At 43.8% G+C, this 20,509-nt stretch overlaps 2 protein-coding genes across 4 annotated transcripts in view; both read right to left on the reverse strand.

The window, feature by feature from the left end:
• The window catches only part of PROZ (protein Z, vitamin K dependent plasma glycoprotein), a 14,654-nt gene extending 5,713 nt beyond the window's left edge, over positions 1-8,941 (reverse strand). Inside the window, exons 1-4 of one of the 2 annotated variants that reach the window (XM_019529634.1) lie at positions 8,773-8,941; positions 6,728-6,891; positions 5,730-5,754; positions 1,837-1,950 (exon numbers count right to left, since the gene is read on the reverse strand). In XM_019529634.1, coding sequence (XP_019385179.1) covers positions 1,837-1,950; positions 5,730-5,754; positions 6,728-6,891; positions 8,773-8,842 — 373 coding nt within the window. In that variant the 5' untranslated portion in view covers positions 8,843-8,941. The remainder of the gene's footprint in view (positions 1-1,836; positions 1,951-5,729; positions 5,755-6,727; positions 6,892-8,772) is intronic. The other variant, XM_019529633.1, reaches the window with a different exon arrangement.
• An 8,420-nt stretch (positions 8,942-17,361) lies between these two features.
• Positions 17,362-20,509, reverse strand: part of F10 (coagulation factor X) — a 21,427-nt gene continuing 18,279 nt past the window's right edge. For both annotated transcript variants that reach the window (XM_019529636.1, XM_019529635.1), the window contains 2 exons: positions 20,374-20,491; positions 17,362-18,238 (listed from right to left, as the gene is read on the reverse strand). In XM_019529636.1, coding sequence (XP_019385181.1) covers positions 17,700-18,238; positions 20,374-20,491 — 657 coding nt within the window. In that variant the 3' untranslated portion in view covers positions 17,362-17,699. The remainder of the gene's footprint in view (positions 18,239-20,373; positions 20,492-20,509) is intronic.

The following is a 20,509-nucleotide window of genomic DNA, read 5'->3' on the forward strand; positions in this document are numbered from 1 at the left end:
GAGTGATACTTAATACAAAGAGCCTTTGGTAGTTTTCCCTTCAATTTCCAACCCCCCCTTCCCTCTCCCATTAAGGAGACAAGGAGGGCTAGCAGCTGTGTTTTTTTCTAAATCTGCTATTGATAATGCATTTTTAATAATATTTCTAACAGAAAGGTGCAGAGCATATGCATGGCCCAGGAAGTGACTGCCTGTTGGACATGCACAGGGGCCCAGCCCAAGGGAATGCAGTGGCTGGACTGGGCTGAAACAGGAGCTTCTGAGGACCTTTTTTAAAGACCCCAAAGCAGGTGACAATCCCCACCTCCCCTGTGCTCAGAGGCACGTTCCTTCCCCTCTGTTTCCTCCTCCTCCTCCTGCTGATGCTTTCCCCACTGTTTTGTGGGCAGGGGAAGCTTCAGAGCTACTCCTGCCTACTCTAGCCAGGCTGCAGGGCAGGGGAGGGGGCCTGGCTCAGTTAGAATAGTAACAGCAGCAGTAATTGAGTTTCTGCCCCCTATGCCTGCTCCTGGGGGCTGGGAAGGGTGAGCGAACTCCCCACCAACCCATTGCTGCTGCTGCTGCTGCTGCTGTCCTGTCGCATTTCAAACTGAGTCCAGCTCCCCACCCCTCTCCCCCCAGGAGCAGCTTTAAAGCTTCCCCCACCCCTAAGACAGAGAGAAAGTAGCAGCAGCAGATGGGGGATGGGGTAAAGGGTGGCAGAAGGAGAAGCTCTTCTATGGTTGGAGATTGCCAAAGCTCAAAGGGCACAGAAGCCATTGCTCTTATTTCTCAGCCACATCCCTAATGCCAGAGGGCTATGCTTGCCTACAGTGCCCAAATATTTCTCTATGGTGGGGAAAAGTCTTCAGCTAGGCAGCAAGGCTTATTTGAGGCTGGTGGAGTAGCAGCTCTTTTCTCTCCGAAAGAGACTTGAGGCTCGTGATTGACCACAAGACAAACATGAGCCACCAATGCAATTCTGCAGCCAGCAAAGCAAATAAAACTCTCAACTACCAATGCATCTCAAACAAGACCCAAGAAGTCATTCTCCTGTTTTACTCAGCCCTGGTGAGGCCACAGCTGGAGTACTGCATCCAGTTCTGACAGTTTATAAGTATATAAAGGGTCTGCATCAGGAGCTGGAAGAACAACTGTTCACCAGGGCACCCCAAGGGAAGACACGGTCTAATGGTCACAAACTTCTGGAAGACCATTTTAGACTGGATATAAAGAAAAACTTCTTTACTGCCAGAGTCTCCAGAGTTTGGAACAGACTCCCCCAAGAAGTGGTGCAAGCACCTACTGTGGATACCTTTAAGAAACACTTGGATGCTTATCTTCCTGGGGTGTTTTGATACCAGCTGACTTCCTACCCCTTGGGCAGGGGGCTGGACCGGATGATCTTGCGAGGTCCCTTCCAGCCCTAATGTCTATGAAATCTATAAGCAGCCTTAACAGGCTCAGGAATCTGGCCTATTGTGTTTTTCTATTAATTTCCATTTCCATGTATAGCGATTAGCATTGTAAAGCAGATCAAGGCCATTTTTCTGTTTTTATTCACTCCTTATTCAGGTGAATTTCCAGTGCAGTCACCTTATTACTGCCTGAGAAAGGATGGAGAAAGACTGAAGGGGGATTACCCTCTTCAACAGAAAGCCCCACAGGAAAGTATCCTGGGAGTAAAGGAAGAAATGGACAATGGGTATCACATTTTCTCATGTAATTTTAATGCATCTTTCACTAAGGATCATATATGTTCTAAGTTAAGGCAAACATGATATGAGGTACATAAGTTTCCCATTATGGCTTCCAGGAAGGAATATGATTCCAATGTAGTGCTTGTAGAGAACTTACCTAGTGCACAGTTGTCTCCTTCATAGCCACTAGTACAACTGCATATGTAACTGCGAATGTTGTCCATGCATGCGCCATTATGCAGACATGGATTTGAGGAGCACTGTCTGCCACCTGAATGAATGGCACATCAGTAAGAGCAGTTATCATCAACTGTGACACATGACCTACTTAATTACAGTGCTTTCTTTCAGCAGGAAGATGATTATGGAAATTCTATTAAAATTACTTAAAAACAACTTATTACTGTAAAAGAGAAATTTGTTTTCATAATATCAAAGCTGAATCAATCTTGTGAGTAGTATTTGCTATCAATTTTTAATCTGGAAACCAGATTCTGTTGTCGAAAATTCCTAATTGTGACAGGAATTGAACATATGTATCAACAGACAGAACTAGCTATGAAAGATAAGATACTCAATTTAACAATGGGACCTTGTTTTTCCTCCCCTGTTCTCAGTTCCTGTTTTCTAAATCCTTTCTATTTTATAATGAAACTTCATACCTGCACATGAGGATTTCCTGAAGTAACTGGTGAAAATTATTGTGATATCTGACAATATAATTCCCACCCACCCCCAAAATAAAGACACTAAAGGATGAGAACTGTACTGAGAAATACACCCAGTATTAATTGACACTAATGTCCAGCAATGCCATCTTTCAGTATGCATGTACAGTACTGCATCTTAGCACATGGGGACATGGGTCACCTAACTGAAAACTGTCACCACAGAAACATTTCTGAATGTGAAGAATTGAAGTTTGACAATAGAATTTTTCCACAGTAATAAGTAACATTGTAATTTAGCTGAAAATATCCATCAAACAATTTTATTTACCTGCTTGATACTCCTCTGCATGAGACGCCTAATGAGTGCAGACACATGGACAATGCACTTGAGTATAATTAGTACATTCAACAACAGCTTCTGAAATCCCAAATACTTTACCTAAATAATTACAACACTTTTTGCCAGGTGTTCTTTTCCCTTCCAAGTAGACAGTGTTGGCTATGCATGACTCGAGTTCACAGAATAGCTTTACAGTCAAGCTGCAACACTACATATATGCCATAATCAGGCTGTTTAGATTTCATATAATCAAAAAAAGTGATGCATGAAAATATATTTATACATCTGCCACAAAGAGGAAACATTGGGTGGTGGTGCCCTATTCTGCAGGGCATAGGGATTCATTTGCCAGCCTGACCTGCTGTCCCGTGCAGTCTGCTGCTTGCCTGAAGCCTGGATCCAAGATATCAAGGAAGGATTACTGAGACTTGTCCAGACTAATATCCCATGCTGCTCATCCATGTGGGTACCAGTGGTACTGCCAGGGGTGACCCTGAGCAAATCAAAAGTGACTACAGGGCTCTGGGTGCAAAAGTGAAGAGGATAGGGGCACAGGTCGTGTTCTCCTCAATCCTTCCGGTCAAGGGAAAAGACCCTGGCAGGAGCAGATGCATCCTTCAGATCAATGCATGGCTGCACAAGTAGGGTTGCCAGCAGAGATTTGGCTTCCTCGACCATGGGACATTGTTCCAAGAAGAAGGCTTGCTGGGAAGAAATGGGTTCCACCTGACAATGAAAGGAAAAAACATCTTCACAGACAGGTTCGCTAACCTAGTGAGGAGGGTTTTAAACTGGGTTCGCAGGTGGATAGAGAACAAAGCCCTGAGATAAGTGGGGAAGCAGGAGACCTGGAGAAAGCAGAAGCAGGAGGGGGCAACATGAGAGAGCTCCTCATTCTTCCTGAGAAAGTAGGGCAATTGGCTAGTCACCTCAGGCGCCTGTACACAAATGCACAGAGCCTGGGAAACAAGCAGTAAGAATTGGAAGTGCTTGCATAGTCAAAGAACTATGATGTGACTGGAATATCTGAGACTTGGTGGGATAACTCATGTGACTAGAACACTGTCATGGATGGGTACAAATGGTTCAGGAAGGACAGGCAGGGGAGAAGAGGAGGAGGAGGAGTTGTACTGTGTGTAAAAGTGCTGTATGATTGCTCAGAGCTCTAGTATGACACTGGAGATAGGTCTGTTGAAAGTATCTGAGTTAAGGTTCAAGATGAGGGCAACAACAGTGATGTTGTGGTGGGTGTGTGTTATAGACCACCAGACCAGGAGGATGAGGTAGATGAGGCTTTTTTCAGGCAACTAGCAGAAGTTTCTAGATCACAGGCCCTGGTTTGCATGGGGGACTATTGTCACCCTGACATCTGCTAGGAGGGCAATACAGCAGTGCACAAACAGGAAAGAATTGGTGAGGGATGTAGACATGGATGGCAAGTTGAGCAGCAGTGAGACCACAAGATGATTGAGTTCAGGATCCTGACAAAAGAAGGAAAGGAGAGCAGCCATGGTCGACTGGTGCCACTTTAGTCAGGTGGTGAGGGGTGGTGCCTGTGGACAACCTCACCATCTGGGGGGAGTCCCCCTGCAGCCAATCTTGCTGGCCAGGTAGTAGCTGCAGCACTCCTGGAGGTGACTGCAGTGCTTCATTTGGCACTCTCACTCCCCAGCCAGTACTTGCAGCTGGGCACCGGAGCTCCCACCTGCCCTCCTGCCCATTGCCTAAGCAGGGAGCGTGGCCTGTCAGAGGGTGCACCCGCACTCTCAGGGGCTGCATGTTCACCCCTGTGCACCCCCAACATGTCGCCACTGAGAGCAGCGGAGTATGAACCCTGGACTTAGAAAAGCAGACTTTGAGTCAGGGAACTGATTGGCAGGATCCCCTGGGAGGACAATCTGAGTGGAACAGGAATCCAGAAGAGCTGGCTGTATTTTAAAGAAATCTTACTGAGGGCACAGAAACAAACCATCCTGATGTGCAGGAAGACTAGCAAATGTGGCAAGCAACCAGCTTGGCTTAGCAGAGAACTCTTTGGTGAACTTAAAAAAGGAAGCTTACAGAAAGTGGAAGCTTGGACAAAGAACTTGGGAGGAGTATAAGAGTACTGCTCGGGCATACAGGGATGACGTCAGGAAGACCAAAGCTCAACTGGAGTTGCAGTTAGCAAGGGACAAGAAGGGCTTCTATAAGTATTTTAGCAACAAGAAGAAGGTCAGGGAAAGTGTGGGTCCATTACTGAATGGGAGAGGCAACCTAGTGACAGATGAGGAGGAAAAGGCTAAAGTACTCAATGCCTTTTTTACCTAGGTCTTCACAGGCAAAGTCAGTTCCCTGACTACTGCACCAGGCAGTACAGTCTGGGGACCACCTTGGTCCATGCCCCTGACTGGGCAGAGCGGGAGGTCCCAGAGTCCTCCTTAGTCGTGGAGAGAGACGGAGCTCTCCCCTGCGGCTCCCGGGGGAGAAGGGCCTGGCAGTAGGAGTCTATCTCCTGCTCGCAGTCCCTGATGGCACGCAGTCTCTGGACTGTGGCCTGGAGCTCCTCCAGCTGGCGCGCCAGAGACCCCAGTAGGGAGCAGACCCCGCAAGGGGAGGTGGCCATGCTCCCGGGCCCCAGAGCCTGAAAAAGGGACAGGCAGCCCCCGCAGCCAAGAGCCAGGTTGGTGGTGCAAGGCCTGAAGCCACAGGAGGAATTGTGCTGTGATGTATGCACAGCCTCAGATTGCCCCAGTACAGCCTTGAGAACAATCAAAGAAAGTGCCCATTCAATGTGACTGCATCTAGTTAAGCATATTAGTAGTTTTGGTTTTACTGTCTTCACAGTTTAATTAATTCTTAAATCATTGTTTTTATAATGACCACACTTGGGTTTGTGTAAATGTTTTCCCACACATTCTTGAAGACATAATAAATAGCAGTTGGATATTTAAATTAATATTTCAACAGAATACATTACTCAAAAACTCCTATAAAATGCATAATCCTCAGTGTAATGACCATGACATTCTGCAAATGGAAATGAATTAGGCTGCTTACCAAAGTAACCATTCCAAAATATTTTCTGAAAGAAATAAAAATAAAAAGTTATTTTTTTCTAAAACTGACTCTTTTTTACCACAAATATTTTGTCACAGCAAAAGCACAGCAAAGAATAAATATTATATTTTAAGCTTAAAGAATCACTATGGGTCTAAGTCTTACAAGCTCGATTGACAAAACCACCATTAAATGAAATGGGAGTTTTGCTTGAGTCAGAGCACAGGATCTGAACCTGATGCTTTATTTCAGAATAAGTGAATCACTGTGGAAAAATATCAGAGGGGGAAGAAAGGGTCTGTGTTATGTGTAAGAGATGTCTGGGCATTAGTATGTGATAATAAGTGATAACACCAAACCCCTTCAGCGCTGAGGATCTAAAGTCTGAAGCACATTCATTTGTCTTCTCCCCTGCTGTGCCTTGCCAAGCACTTGGGAAGAAACCGTCAGTCACTCACTCCCAGCAGCACTCCAAAGAGCAGAAAGTTGGATCAGGTGAGCTTTGTTGTGTATTGCATCACATGGCCTGGATTGTAGCGCTTTTCAATACACCTCCAACCACTAAGCTACCCACACAGCCCCACCTCCCACCCAGTTGCCTTTGGCATCCTCTCCATCTGCTTTCCTCACTGTTCTTGCAGATACGTCCCTGGCATAAAATGCATACTGTGCACTGCTGGCAGGTGGCACAATGCATGGTGCTGCAAAAAGAAACATCTGGCACAAGGTGGGATGCCCTCCTGATCATGGCTGCTACTTCTCTTTGCTGGGAAGACACCACTCTATCATGTTACTCCCTTTGCATCTGCTCTCATCCCTCACTTCACTACTGTGGCAAGAAAATACTTCAGTGCCAAAGTACAACGTGCAATGCTTTTGCCCTGCAAAGAAATCTAGGTATTGTAGGCACCGTGGCATGGGAACTGCTTGCTATCTATCAAGTAACAAACAGTAAGTGCTCTAATCTTTAGAAAACAAACAATAAAAAAACTACCTACAAGCTTTTCGTCATCTTCAAACACTTCCCTTGCCTCTTCGAGTGAGCATCTTTCTTCAAGGCATTCTCTTTCCAAGTCACCTTGGAGGAACTCCTCAAAAAAAAAGAAATGGGCTCGCTTGGGCCTTGTAATAACTTTGTTTGCATCATTAGCAGATAGAAACACTGAAAAAAATGTATAACAAGAGCAGGTAATATAATACTGGCATGGACTGAGCAATTAGTTCAGCATCTACAACCCCCAAGGCCCAGGGCATGTAGTGAGCCAAGGCCATACATATGTCCTTAGAGTTCTTACTCTGCCTCTCTTCTGTCCTGGACCACATGGCAGTCAGGTTCTGATACAAGCCAAGCTCCATCAGGCCCACATATCCAGAAGCCTGTATATCAGCTATAGCACTACAGTACAGAAATGTTGCACGGTCCTTGTTTTTGTCCAGGTTTATACAGTGCCTAAAAAACAAGAGGGTCCTGGGCTCCAACTACGGCTTGTCTGCACTATACAAATATAAATAACCAATGAAAATTAGGACTCTGTGTTTAATTTTTCTGCAGACTTTCTCTTGGAGGAACAATTATGCACATCTCCCTAGCAATAATTCCCACCTCCTCCATTCTGACTTGATATTGTCTTTGCAATATAAGTCCTAAGGAAAGGACTTTCTCACCTGCTCTGCAGGGTTTGGGTGAGTGAAATGTTGCCAAAGAGACTCCCCACTTAAAAGAGTTAGGAAGCCCCAACCCCTGGAGATTTGAAACCTCTCTGCAGAAGTGGAGAGAATTATTTTGTGCCAAGTTATTTTTCAGTGTGTCAGCCTGAACTTCCTTCTCTGACTGTTTTGAAATATTCACAAAGTAAAGATGGCAAAATATGGTCCTTCACCTGTGTGTCAAATAACTCATTTTCTGTACAAATTGAAGCCCAACAACATTCAAAAAACATGATCATAGCTTATGCCATATCCTCCTGGTTTCTGGGGTTCCTTCTGGATTTGGATTATCACAATGCCAGAAAAAACTTGGCAACAGTTTGGCTGCTGACATTCTACAACCTGTCATGTTGACTAGTGCCGTCTCAGCAGCGGTGTTCTCCTACACCTGTCTGTCTCCATGTGTTGTCTCTTGTCTTACACCTAAGTAATAAGCTACTGGGGATAAGAACTGTTATTTTTTTCTTGTGTTTGTGCAATGTCTATCATAGTGTGGTCCATGCGTGGGAGGCTCTAGCCATTATGGAGAAAAAAACCCAGCAAATAATAATCAATAGTGATAGCAGTAAGAGGAAGATATTCTGAAATTGTATTTAATGTCTTAGTTAAACCTTTATACATGAGTCCCATGGAACAGAATTATTTTAACAGGGTTTTCAGTATTCAAAAAATATTCTCCATTATACTTTAAAATGCAGCTACTGTATTTCACTGACTTTATATAGTTCATATTTTCCTTAAGTGGCTAATATTGCATTTTTGTCACTAATATGATCTCAGTTGAAAGTCATTTAAAATGTTTGTGTGTGTGTACACTATGGTATATTACATACTTAAGTAGAAATCTGTATTTTTTTCACTCAAACTCCAATTAATAAATGCATACTTACTTTCCTTTCCCCCCTTCCTTTTCCTTCCCTGTGGGGTATTCTAGCACATTAATACAGAAAAGTGTATTTATGCAATTCATGTAAAAACAAGCTTTCTATATGAAACAAACTTCTACCATAAACTCATTGTTAGTCCTTACAATAATTAGAAATACTATTTAAGGATAACAAGTGAGGAGTAAAGAGAGAATATTGTGCGACATCAACTGAATGTCATGTCATCATTTTTTCCAAAAGCTGCCTCAGTAGCTGAATTACAGATTTTGCTAAAATGTATCGGAAAACAGGAGAAGATGGATGAACATAAAAACCACCAGCTTTTTAATGATGCAAGCCTGTGCTAGCAAGTAAAAACTACACAAGACAAAAAATATTCTTGTTTGTCCCATGTGTTTAGAAGATCAGAACAAAGCCAAATTAAGGTAACATTAAAACGAATGGCATACCTGTCTGTTCTGTCTGAAGAAAAAGGAGGAAAGAAAGAAGAAACCATATTATCTGAAAGTGAGCTGCCATTTTTGATCCTCTGCGAGAGTTAACTGTAGCTCGCTGGCATTCCTGTAGTTCTTCTGGGAAGTTGCTACATGAGAAATGCTAAAGTGTAAAGTTCAGTAACTCATGAGAAAACAAAACCTCTGCTAGTAATGCCCGCACTCAGTGTCAATACATACTACTTAAAAAAAACAAGGTTAATGGTCCAGCTCTATTACCATTCTAGAAAGGAGGGTTTATTGATAGCCTCTTACCTTTTTGGCTAGGGACAGACATTATATATAAACTTGTTTAATCAATCAGAAAGTGGTTTAAGTCCGTAACAAAATGTAAGTTCAGTGTGCATAAACCAGTTTCAAAATGGTTGAAACTGGTTTAAGATAAACCTTGTTGAATGCAGTATCAGACTTCACTGATTTGGGTTGAACCAGTTTATGCAATGTCTGTCCCAGACCCCTTCCTCATTTAAGTTAAACCAGAGTCCCCAGCATCCCAGATGCTTTGCAGCCCTGGGCTGGGCTGGGTTGTCTGCTCCAGAGAACAGGGCTGGCCCTACTGCTCTGCTCCCTAACCAGAACTCCAGCAGAGACTGCAGGCACAGCAGGATCTGCCTGGCTTCTCCCTGCCCCACACCCCCTCACTGCTCAAGCAGGGATACCCTCCTCCTTCCCTCCATCTCCCACAGCATGGACCCCAGTCCCATGGATCCTAGGCATGTGGTATGCTAGCTGATGCTGAGGTGTCTCCGTGTGCGTGTCTCCAGTTTCACTGGGACAGGAAGACAGAACAGTGCCCGCTTAGGGCTTTTAGGAACTAATCAACAGGTCAGCTGGTAATGACCCTCCATGCCTTCCTTGCAAAAATCTGTTTAAGTAAAGTTTGAACTAATGAGAGAGATTTTTATTTTGTTAATGGGCTGATATATGCTGTGTTATCAGCTCCCTGCTGGCTCCCTCACCTGTCAGGTTTGCAGACAGTATGAAGAAGGAGGGAGAAGGAGATTGAAAAGCTCAATATCACCAACAGATGCATTCACTGCACCCCCTTCCCCACCTTTGCCTCAGAGTGCTAGCCAGGGCTGGGGGCTGGCAACACACCTGCCCCTTGAGCAGGGAGTGGGGAAAAGCCTGGGACTGTGCAGGCAGGGTGGGGGTTTAAACCACTCCCTAACTGGAGGTCCTGCTGAGGCCCGGCCATGCCCCACAGCACTCCAACTCAGCACTTTCAAAGGAAAGGGAGGGCTGCTCCAGCACCCCCTGGCTTCTAGCAGTTGCAAATTGATTCAATCTAGGAAGGTTAGACTAATCTGCAAAGATTGAGTCAATTCAGGCTCAGGCTTTTTGAATGTCTGTCCCTAGTCTATGAGACAGATGTAGGTGGAAGCAGGTTTGCCAGCTGTCCTGGCAACTGCTAGAGAAGTTCAAGGTTTGAGCATTTCCTCATATCCTGGTCCCATTTTGAATAATACAGCTAGAGGAGATATGCTAAAAAGCTGAAGGATTTATTACACCTTCAGTGAAATATAGGTACAAACCTGAGGAGGGCTCCTAGAAGATTTTCAGCAAGACTGTTTTAGGAGTTAGTGAACCAGCTTTTCCCCCATAAACAACTGACCAGGGCAGTAAGAGGCCACAGAATTCCTTCAGCTTGCATTGCAGAGTCTCTGTCAGTCTAGGGTTGTATTTCCCAATAGATGAACAGATGATATTCCACAGGAACTCTGTAATGGGCAGAATTAGATCCCTGGAGCTATATTTTCATGACCCAGACAATCTTCCTTTTTGATGCTGGTGGAACTGCACCTCAGAAAAGGTGGGAGGGAACTGTTTAAAACATTTCAATCTCAACTGCTTGCAGACACATGCACGCACATCTGTACAAACTGTAGTGCTGAAACAATTAGTTGCCTGGAAATAGGGCATTCCTGTGGCTGATTTTACATGTGCAAAACTCTACATTGGTAGCATAAGTTGCCCCACACTTGGAGTACATTGGTGGGACAGCAAATGGTGCATCTGTCATAGCAAAAGTACAGACATGGACCAAATTGGTTCCTCTTCACCCTCCTACACTTGTCTTCTCAATTAGTTATACAGCACAAGCATGCTTTCTTCAATGCATTTAGCTTACAGCTGGGTCACCACTTGAGGTCAGCATATCCACAGGACTCAACTGTGAAACCAAAGCAAAGCTGTACTCTGTAAATACATTTTTACAAGCTGGCTATTTTTGCATGTTTCGTTTAAAAAGGAGATCAATGTGGGTACAAATTAATCTTTCAAAACAGAACTTCAGAATCTGCATTATTCAATTCCATTTTTCATATTAAGGTAGTGTTGAAGCATGCAGTTAATCCAAAGAACCCCATTATTAGCTACAAAAATCCTTGTCGTTTTTTAAAAGTTAACTTGTAATTCCTAAACAATACTCCCCCTACTGAGTGGTTGTTATATGGCTTTGTACCCTTTGGATATAGATCATAATGTGTTCAGTCACATAGGGCAAGGCTTTACAGTAAATTCTATAGAAAAAAAGCAACACTCAGTTCTTGGAGACATGTAAACATTAATGTGGACCTCCAATATCCATCATCCACCTTCCAACTGGTACTTCCATCTTTCAGTGATGACTGTGGGGAGAGGAATGGAGAACTAGCATTCTTAGTGGATAGAATAGATTAATCTGCCCTGACACTAAGAAGGGAGGGGAGTACCACCGAGATGAACAGAGCCATCCATGCCCTTCAAAGACTGCTGCAGGCTCTATTTACTTTCCTAGGATGCTCCCATTCATCTAAAAATATCATTTCACATCATGTTTTACTGCTCTGAGCCTCTGAAGCTGCACAGGGATGTACCCGTGTATGATACACCTAGCTTTGGAGTAGGACTCTGTATCTCCAGTCTCCTGCCTGTTCTTGCCTTTATCTCATACAGGTACCAGTGACACTGAAATCCCCATGAAATCTCCAGCAGTGTGGAGTGGCAAGGAAGAGGGTAGAGCACATTTGTATAGCAGATGTATAGGCCAGCCAAAGAGCTGTAGTTATGTGTATATACTGCTTTGTATACACTGTGTTGCACCGTGTTGGCCTGCCCTGAGTCCACTGCAGAGAAACAGCATTGCTCTTGCTGGATTTTGCAATCTCTTCATCCCACTTTACCCCATTTATGGCAGGATGCCATTTAACTGTGTTTACTCAGCATTAAGCTCACAGAACACTCTCATTTCTCATCTTACCACTGATAATCTCAGTAGCAAAAAAGACCCCTAGACCCTACTAGAGATAATACTTACAGAAACACAATACAGTACACTGGATCCTTCAACCTATCCACCTTCTTAAAGATGGGCAGATGATATGGAATAAGACTCAGTCCATTAGCCAGAAGAACCCCAGGTCTATTCAGATCAGAGTCGTAGTTAGAAACACACTCCTCTACCATTCAATGCAGCTATTTCTAACTCATGGAAGAAAGATGGAATGCAGGCAGGTCATGTCCAGTAGCTATTGCCAGTTGTGTAGGGGACAGAGTTAATGTTTCTTTGTCACATGTCTTTCCACTGCATTTCTTGGTTGTTCAAAGGTTTTGCTGAAGGAAACAATATACCATTGAGTGCCCATAATGCTTTGTTAAACATTTCTTTCTTTTTAGCAGTGAAAAATTTTGCCCTGGAGCTAGCTGCCATTCTTGTCAGCAGAGTCAGAAACAAAGAAGTTCTAGCTTTCTAAAATCAGAGAAGATATTATATACAGACTACTGGTTAAGAGCAACAGGAACTTCTTAGTCATACCAGGATTTTGCTAGCCTGTACCCTCAAAGTATGCAGGGACTATGCACTATGTTCTTAACGTGAGGTTTAAATAGTAGATATGGTTTTGTGCAGGCCCTATGTATTGGGAAAAATTTGAGCCTGACCCGAGCAGTGTCCTGTTTACAGAGGCAAAGGCCAATACTTTAAATACACAGGAGTTTGTTTTCCAGTTAAATCTGCTTGGACTAATGTGTAATGCCTGCTATGTTTCTGACCCGGACTTTGGAACACACGACAGAGACATTTTACTGAGAACCTCTGCCTATCACTTGGGCCTCTCATGGCAGGGATTAAAACCTAGGGAGTGGTGCAAATCTTCTAAAAATGTAACCCTTATTGTCACAGTGTGAATCCCTGGAATACTTGGAGATTCATAGATGTTAGGGTCAAAGGGACCTCAATAGATCATCGAGTCTGATCTCCTGCATAGGCAGGAAAGTGTGCTGGGTTCAGATGACCCCAGCCAGATGCCTATATAACAACCTCCTGAAGACCCCCAGGGTAGAGGAGAACACTGCCTCCCTTGGGAGCCCATTCCAGATTTTGGCCACTCTAACCGTGAAGAAGTTCTTCCTAATGTCCAGTCTAAATCTGCTCTCTGCTAGCTTATGGCTATTATTTCTTGTGACCCCCAGGGGCGCCTTGGTGAGTAGAGCCTCACCAATTCCCCTCTGCACCCCCATGATGAATTTATAGGCAGCCACAAGGTCGCCTCTCAACCTTCTGTTGTGGAGGCTGAAGAGGCCCAGGTGCCTAGTCTCTCCTCGTAGGGCTTGGCCTGCAAGCCCTTAACCATACAGTGGCCCTTCTCTGGACCCTCTCCAGGTTATCCATATCCCTCTTGACGTGGCGCCCAAAACTGTATGTAGTACTCCAACTGTGGTCCGACCAGCGCCCAATCGAGGGGAAGTATCACCTCTGTGGTTCTGTTTGTCATGCAGCTGCTGGTGCATGATAAAGCGCATTTAGCTTTTCTGATGACTTCGTCACACTGACGATTCATGTTCATCTTAAAGTTCACTAGGACGCCAAAATCCCATTCCGCTTACGTGCTAGCGAGCAGGTCATTTCCTAGGCAGTAGGTGTGCTGGACATTTTGTCTCCCTAGGGGCAGCACTTTGCATTTCTCCTTGTTAAATTGCATTCTATTGTTTTCTGCCCATTTGTCCAACTGTCCAGGTCTGCCTGTAGTTGTTCCCTGCCCTCCTGTGTGTCCACTTCTCCCCACAGTTTTGTATCATCCGCAAACTCGGACAGAGTACACTTTACTCCCTCATCCAAGTCACTGATGAAGACATTGAAGAGTATCGATCCAAGGACCGAGCCCTGTGGGAACCCACTGCCCACGCCCTTTCAGGTTGATACCGACCCATCCACCACCACTTTCTGGGTACGACCCTCTAGCCAATTTGTTACCCACTGGACCATGTAATCATCCAAGTCACAGCCTTTTAATTTGTTCACCAGTATGGGGTGGGATATCATATCGGAAGCTTCCTGAAGTTTAAGTAAATGATATCTACCCCTACTCCTGTGTCCAGGTGTTTTGTAACTTGGTCATAAAAAGAGACTAGATTAGTCAGGCATGATCTACCTGCTATGAACCCATGCTGGTTTCCCCTCAGCATAATTTTTCCTGCTGGGCTCTCACATATATAAGCCTTAATAATCTTTAGGCTTTAATAATTTTTGTCTTATTGGAAACCTCTCACACAAGTTTCCCCAAATCCTACTACCTTTCACACAATGGAAGCATAACCAAAGCAGAAGGGTGGTCTACTGAGGGGTTTGCCCCACATTTTTCAATAATGAGATAACAGGAACTGTGTAAGAGGTAGGATACTCAGGCTTTTGCCGGATGTTCGATTCAATACCACAAGTTGCTCTGAGGAAAAGCTTAGCACGTAGGTGTAATATTATACATCCATTTATAGCATCTGTGTCCAGTGGGGCTTCCCCACATAGCTGGGGATGACCAGGAGCTGTCCCACTTCTGGAGCATATCCCAGCCAGCCCCTGGTTGGGTGGGAAATCCCCAAGCAGCTAAGAGCAGCTCCTGTGGGAAGACGGGAATGGAGCAGCACTGGGGTGGTGGGAGGGCAAAGAGCTAGCCTGTCCCAGTGCTGCTCAGTTCCCGGCTCCTGTGGGGGGCCAGGAGCTGAGCCATTCCAGGACTGGGGAAATTCCCTGTCCCCCTTGGACCCCTGAGGTTGGGGCTGATTGGGAGCAGATTTGCTGTCCTAGCTGTGTAACAACTAGATAGTGTTGTTAACATCATATACAAATGACTTTCCCATTAATAAAGTCTGAGAGCTCATAAGAACCTGCTGAAAAGTAGCACCATCCTGCAGCCACTAGTCAATAAAAGTCTTGGTGTGCCACTCAGTGAGCGCATGCCTGGGCTTTATGTCCAGGCACCTATTCATCACTTGTTTAATGTCCAGTCTGAACCAGGCTATGACTATTTGTTCACATTTGGACAACTGCCGATATTTAAAAAATCTGCCAGTTTACGTAAGGTAAGCTGTGTGCGCTATATCGATCGCCATTGTTCTTGAAACTGTTCCACCTTCGCTGAGGGAGATTGTGCAAAACGTTAACTGTAGGTAAACACTTGGATTTTGATTGTAGCTGTTTCCTCTTCTTTGTTTTCTGTCTAGCACTAGGATTTCTGGTAGGATTTGCTCCTGGTGGGCAAATGGGACTCAATACCACAGTACTTTTGCAGTGGTAGGGTTGGACAGCTCTGCTGCAGTTGTTGCATGATGGGGAAACACAAAAACATTACTGACTCCAACATCTGCAGGATAAAATTGGCCTTGGGAAGTGATTTTTGGATTTTTAAGTAGAATCCAAATTGAGCAGAAAGCCAAATCATTTAAACATAGCCATGACATGAATGATTGATATTTCCATTCCAAACATTCATTTAATGCACCTGCCTGGTCTTCTGAGATTGTCCTTGTATACTCATCTGTTAAAATGGCATTTTGCCCACTCATGAAGTGGCATGTCAGTTAGAGAAGGCTATAAATGGCAGCTAATAAAATACAGTAACTGCATCTTTCCTGCAGGATGTCCTTGCACTGTGACAGCACGGCAACCCTCTTGTTCATACCTGTTCATGCTTTCTGTGCATGCCAAATAAAGACCAGCTCCACTTCAGCTGAAACAATTTGACTGAAACTCTGTGATTGGACACAGAGAGATTTCTTTTGCCCAGCGCCTTGCTGCAGGCCTCCTTTGAGTGCAACAACATAATTCTCAATATTTCTACTGAATACAAAAACTAGAAAAAATGAAATTTTGAAGATGGGGAATAATAATATTAATAAACAAGAAAGCCCTATGGTTACTGTTAAAGATCCAGAGATCCTAAATGATTTGTCAGGGTAGCATGGTTAAGGCATATTGTTTTTTGTATGCAAAGGGCTACACACAAGTAATGCGTGGGTTTAAATTGCCTTTAAACCCACCACATCCCAGCCTGAACAACCAGATCCCCCTTATCACCCAGCTGAGTCATGTTTCAAAGGTCAAAACATAGTTTCATCTCTTTATAGGGGATCCATCATCTTGTTATGCAAGTCATTGCTTTTAAATGCCTTTGAACTTGGAAACAGAAACTAATAAACGTACGATACATAAATACAGAGAAAGAGTGAGAGGCCCTGAATGTTGAGAACCAGTGGCTAATCACAGAGCTGATTAAAAAAGTTAATGTGTATTAAGCTGGAAAATATAGATGTATATTTTTAATTAGCTCTGTGACAGCCACTGGTGCTCAACATGCAAGGTCTCTAAGCTTAGGTTTCTTGCTTGTAGCTCCAGAGATGAGAACTTGTTCTGGATTTGTGCTGACCTAGCTGTAAGTGGGTACCTGGCTGCTCCGTGTGGGGAGTCAAGGGAGGCACATGTGACGCTAGCCACATCACTCCCTTGACATAAAGCACATGAAACATGTCAGTCAGCTGTATGGTAGGGCATTGCGTCTTCCATATCTTTTGGCATTTGGCCATATATACTTTTGCAAACTCTTTTACTAAATAAATACAGACAACATTTAATTTTGTTGGTACACTTAAAACAATACTGCATTTTTAATAGGCATACCTAAAACACATCCACATTCATATTAAATTGCCCAATGATTGCCCACCATCCATTCAAGAACATGAAATGGAAAACAGCAGTAAAGAAAAAATGTTCCAAATAGGAAATATGAAAGAATACAACAGTCTTCAGCACAACCTTAAAGCAAGATATCACCTCTGGAAAATACATATCTAGGGTACATATCGACTTTATAGACTAACCAAAATACATATATAGCACAAGTTTTCGTGAGCTGTAGCTTCATGAAGTGCAAGCTTGTGCTATACACATACCCATACCCATACCTATACATATACACATCTACTTTGGTTAGTCTATACAGTGCACCAGACCATGGTATGCGACGCTGCCATGGCTACATACTCTTTCCACTCTCTCCAGCTTCAGGAAAGCCCCTTGATGTGTGTTAAGCAGGGCCTTCACCTTATTTTGTTGGCCACGTGACTGGCATTTGGCATGTGCCAAGTGGGATATTTTTACAGAACCACTTACTAGCACATGTATATATGTTTTAGAAACATCCTAAGAGCCAAATGGAGAATCAAGATGGAGTTTACCTTGAGGATTTAGAAATGCTCTCCTTAGTCTCACAAATGGCCAAGACCTTTTTTAAAAAAATAAATGCTATTTATGCATGTATTTTGAATCAATAGCTCAAGTATCATCCGTTCCCAATTGAAGTACAGCTGGAAAAGGTTTATCAGTAATTCTCCTGTAGATGACAACATCAAGCAGGAACCCAAAGTGAAATCTCTCTCATCTAATCAGCACTGTTTTTAAAGTGCAAGTGTGCAGACTGAAAACTTTCTACAAGTTCATGAGAAAGCTCTCAGAAGAAACAAGGCACTAGAAAAAAAATATAGCAGAAATAATCCGGAAACTGAATTTTATTTTTGGATCAAAGGCCTACATAGAATATAACACTAAACGAATCTCAGGAAGTTACTATTTATTTCATAAATTTATGCAGCCAACGCTGGAATTTTGACACTTTTGTATACACGCCATATTTCCCTTTCCTTGCGCACCCTTCTCCCCAGCTGACAATGCCAGTAATAAAATATGTATTCTTGTATTTTGTTACATGTGGTCCTCCACTGTCTCCCTGACACGCATCTTTAGCTTCTGTATTATAGCCAGCACAGAACATGTTTTCTGTGATCTTAAAGTTACTGGAAAGCTTGCAAGTATTTCTATCTACGTAAGGGACTTCAAGTACTTTAAGTCTTTCAGATAGTCGTCCATTTTCAAAGAGGCGCCCAAAACCACTAACAGTTCCAGATTTCTGATTCATCAGAATATCATTAGCAAAGTCTACACTGGGGAGGCAGGCAGAGTATACATATGGAGAAAATATTATAGGTTCCTTTAATTTTAAAATGGCTATGTCATAATCGTAGGTGGCTGGAACAAATTTAGAATGTACAAATATTTTTTCCACTCTGTATGTTGCTTCAGTCACTTCTTCCTTTTTTCTGTCCACTACCCCTGTGTGGGAGCATTAAAAATACAATTAAATATGAACATGGCACAAGACATCTAAATAGTATTTTGAAAACCATAGGACTAACACACCCAGGCTTTGCATCTGCCAGTTGTGCAAACTGGATGGACAGTGCTCCCATAGTGTTTTATGCCCACATTGGACATAGACAAATACCAAATCTGCTGAGCAATGATGACTTTAGAGTTAAATTGCAATAATATTTAGAAATTTAATATAATCATTTTTAGTTACATAACTCTCTTACGCAATGCTCTGGGTGTTCTAAGAGTACAAAGAAAAAAAACTGGTCCTTTATAGGTGCATCTTCAAAAATAATGCAAAAATTTGACTTCTTTGCATTTTGAAGATCTCTAGCACTATATATATTGGTGCAAAAAACAAGTTTTAGCCTTTCTGAAGAGGCATTAAGTTTCATTTGGGAACTGGATGGGGTTGAGGTTCATATATACTATCTGGTGAGGTGTTGCTTTCTCTGTCAAAGCTAAGCACACGGCCTTCACAAGGCTCCACAAACATGTTCAATGACCTGGGAGGAGGTCATTTCTCACGTTGGTATCTATAACAAGTGGGCATCCCAGGGACGGTCTAAACATAGGTCCACCCACTTGCTTCCAGACAAGCCACCTGCCTACCTTTCCTGCCACGCTTTTATATTAATACTTTAAAAAGATGTCACTGAGGTGGGAGGCTACCCATTTACTTGCCCTGGTGACAAGGGCCTAGGCACATGGCTCCAACCAACCCTTACTGTGTCCATGCCTTGCAGATGTTTCATGTCCTAACACCCAACCCTATTAACTTCTAATATATTCTTTGGGCTCCAAGCCCCACCCCAGGCCTCCAAGCCTGCACTCTGGGATCAGGGCTCCAAGCCCTGTCATATGCCCCACTGGGCCATAACCCCTTATCCTTTTGCCCAGGAGCTTTGCTAGTAGCTCCCCAAGGCTCAGGGCCCCACCCCTCTGGAGCCTCACTCCCAGTTCCCTATAACAGCCTCAGTGTTCACGGTGAGCCTGGGTGCTGCTCCAGGACCCTCCACCTGACCTGGGCCCTGCCTCATAACTCCTGTGAATCTGGGCTCCCCCTTCTTGATCTCAATACCCACCAGGGATGTAGGAACTGGGCATATAAGGCAGCCCATACTTGCCTTTCACTGGAGAGGTGACTAGCCTGGCATTTCTGGGGAACTGCCCCACCATGGGCAGCACCACCAGGCCATCCTTCCCCAGCAGGATGCAGTTTTCTGTTGTACCCAGCACAAGGAGCCTCTAGCCTTCCCCATAGCTCCTCCCTTACCTCCAAGGTGTAAAGAGCAGCAGCTTAGCTGGTGGTGTCTCTCCAGCTGCTCGTAGCAGACTGCTGATTTGTTGTTCAGGGCCCAGGTCTTAAAAGGAAACATCTGGGCCCAGTCGTCCAATCAGGCAGTTGTACCTGACTAATGATTACTAGCAGCTGCAGGCTGCCTTGCTGCTGCCCATGCCCCCGTGAGTAACATAGCACTCTGTGCTCTGCTCCAGTATCATCTACTCATGGTTGAGGATCTGACCAGAATATTGCCTCACTAATGAAAAACTAGAGATTTATATAAAAAAATAACTACAGAAGGACAGCTTAGGGAAGCGATGGAAAAGATGCAAGGAGAACACACATTATGAAAGCATGTCAACCCCCTTGGTCCCTGGGTGGATGGCTCTTTTCCCCCAAGTCAAGTGACTTCAGCCCACTATAGCTAAATCCTGCTTCTGGTCATACAGCTGAACTTTCCTGAGGGTTCCTGGGTAGACAAGGCCTTATGTTTCAGATTTTCTGGCTGGTAATAAGGGTGAGTGTTCTGAAAAAATTATATTCTCAAGGGTAGGCGAGTCTAAGAGGAATTAGTCTTAATTACTTCTGTGCAGCCCACCAACAAGAGGAGGAAACACTGACAGGAACTATAAAGTGAGCCAGTCCTGTAGTTTGATGTTACTAGCAGAGGGACAGGTTGATGCAACAGTGAAAGCTGACAAGTAAAAAGCTATGGGAAAGAGATAGAACTAATGCAATATCCTTTTCTAAGAGAATCTGTGAGTAATACATATTTTTACATTAAAGGGGTAAAATAATAACAAGCACTTACCAACCACTACTTCAATTGATTTGGACTGGTTTATGCAGTGAGCTGCTGTGAGTATATGCTTTTCATTAAAAATTGTCCCACCACAGAAGCCATCCTTTTCTTCATTTAAAAGAAGAGCCTGCAAGGAGAGAAAGAT

This window comes from Crocodylus porosus, unplaced genomic scaffold, assembly GCF_001723895.1.
Source record: "Crocodylus porosus isolate Cpor-Errol unplaced genomic scaffold, CroPor_comp1, whole genome shotgun sequence".
Lineage (NCBI taxonomy): Eukaryota > Metazoa > Chordata > Crocodylia > Crocodylidae > Crocodylus > Crocodylus porosus.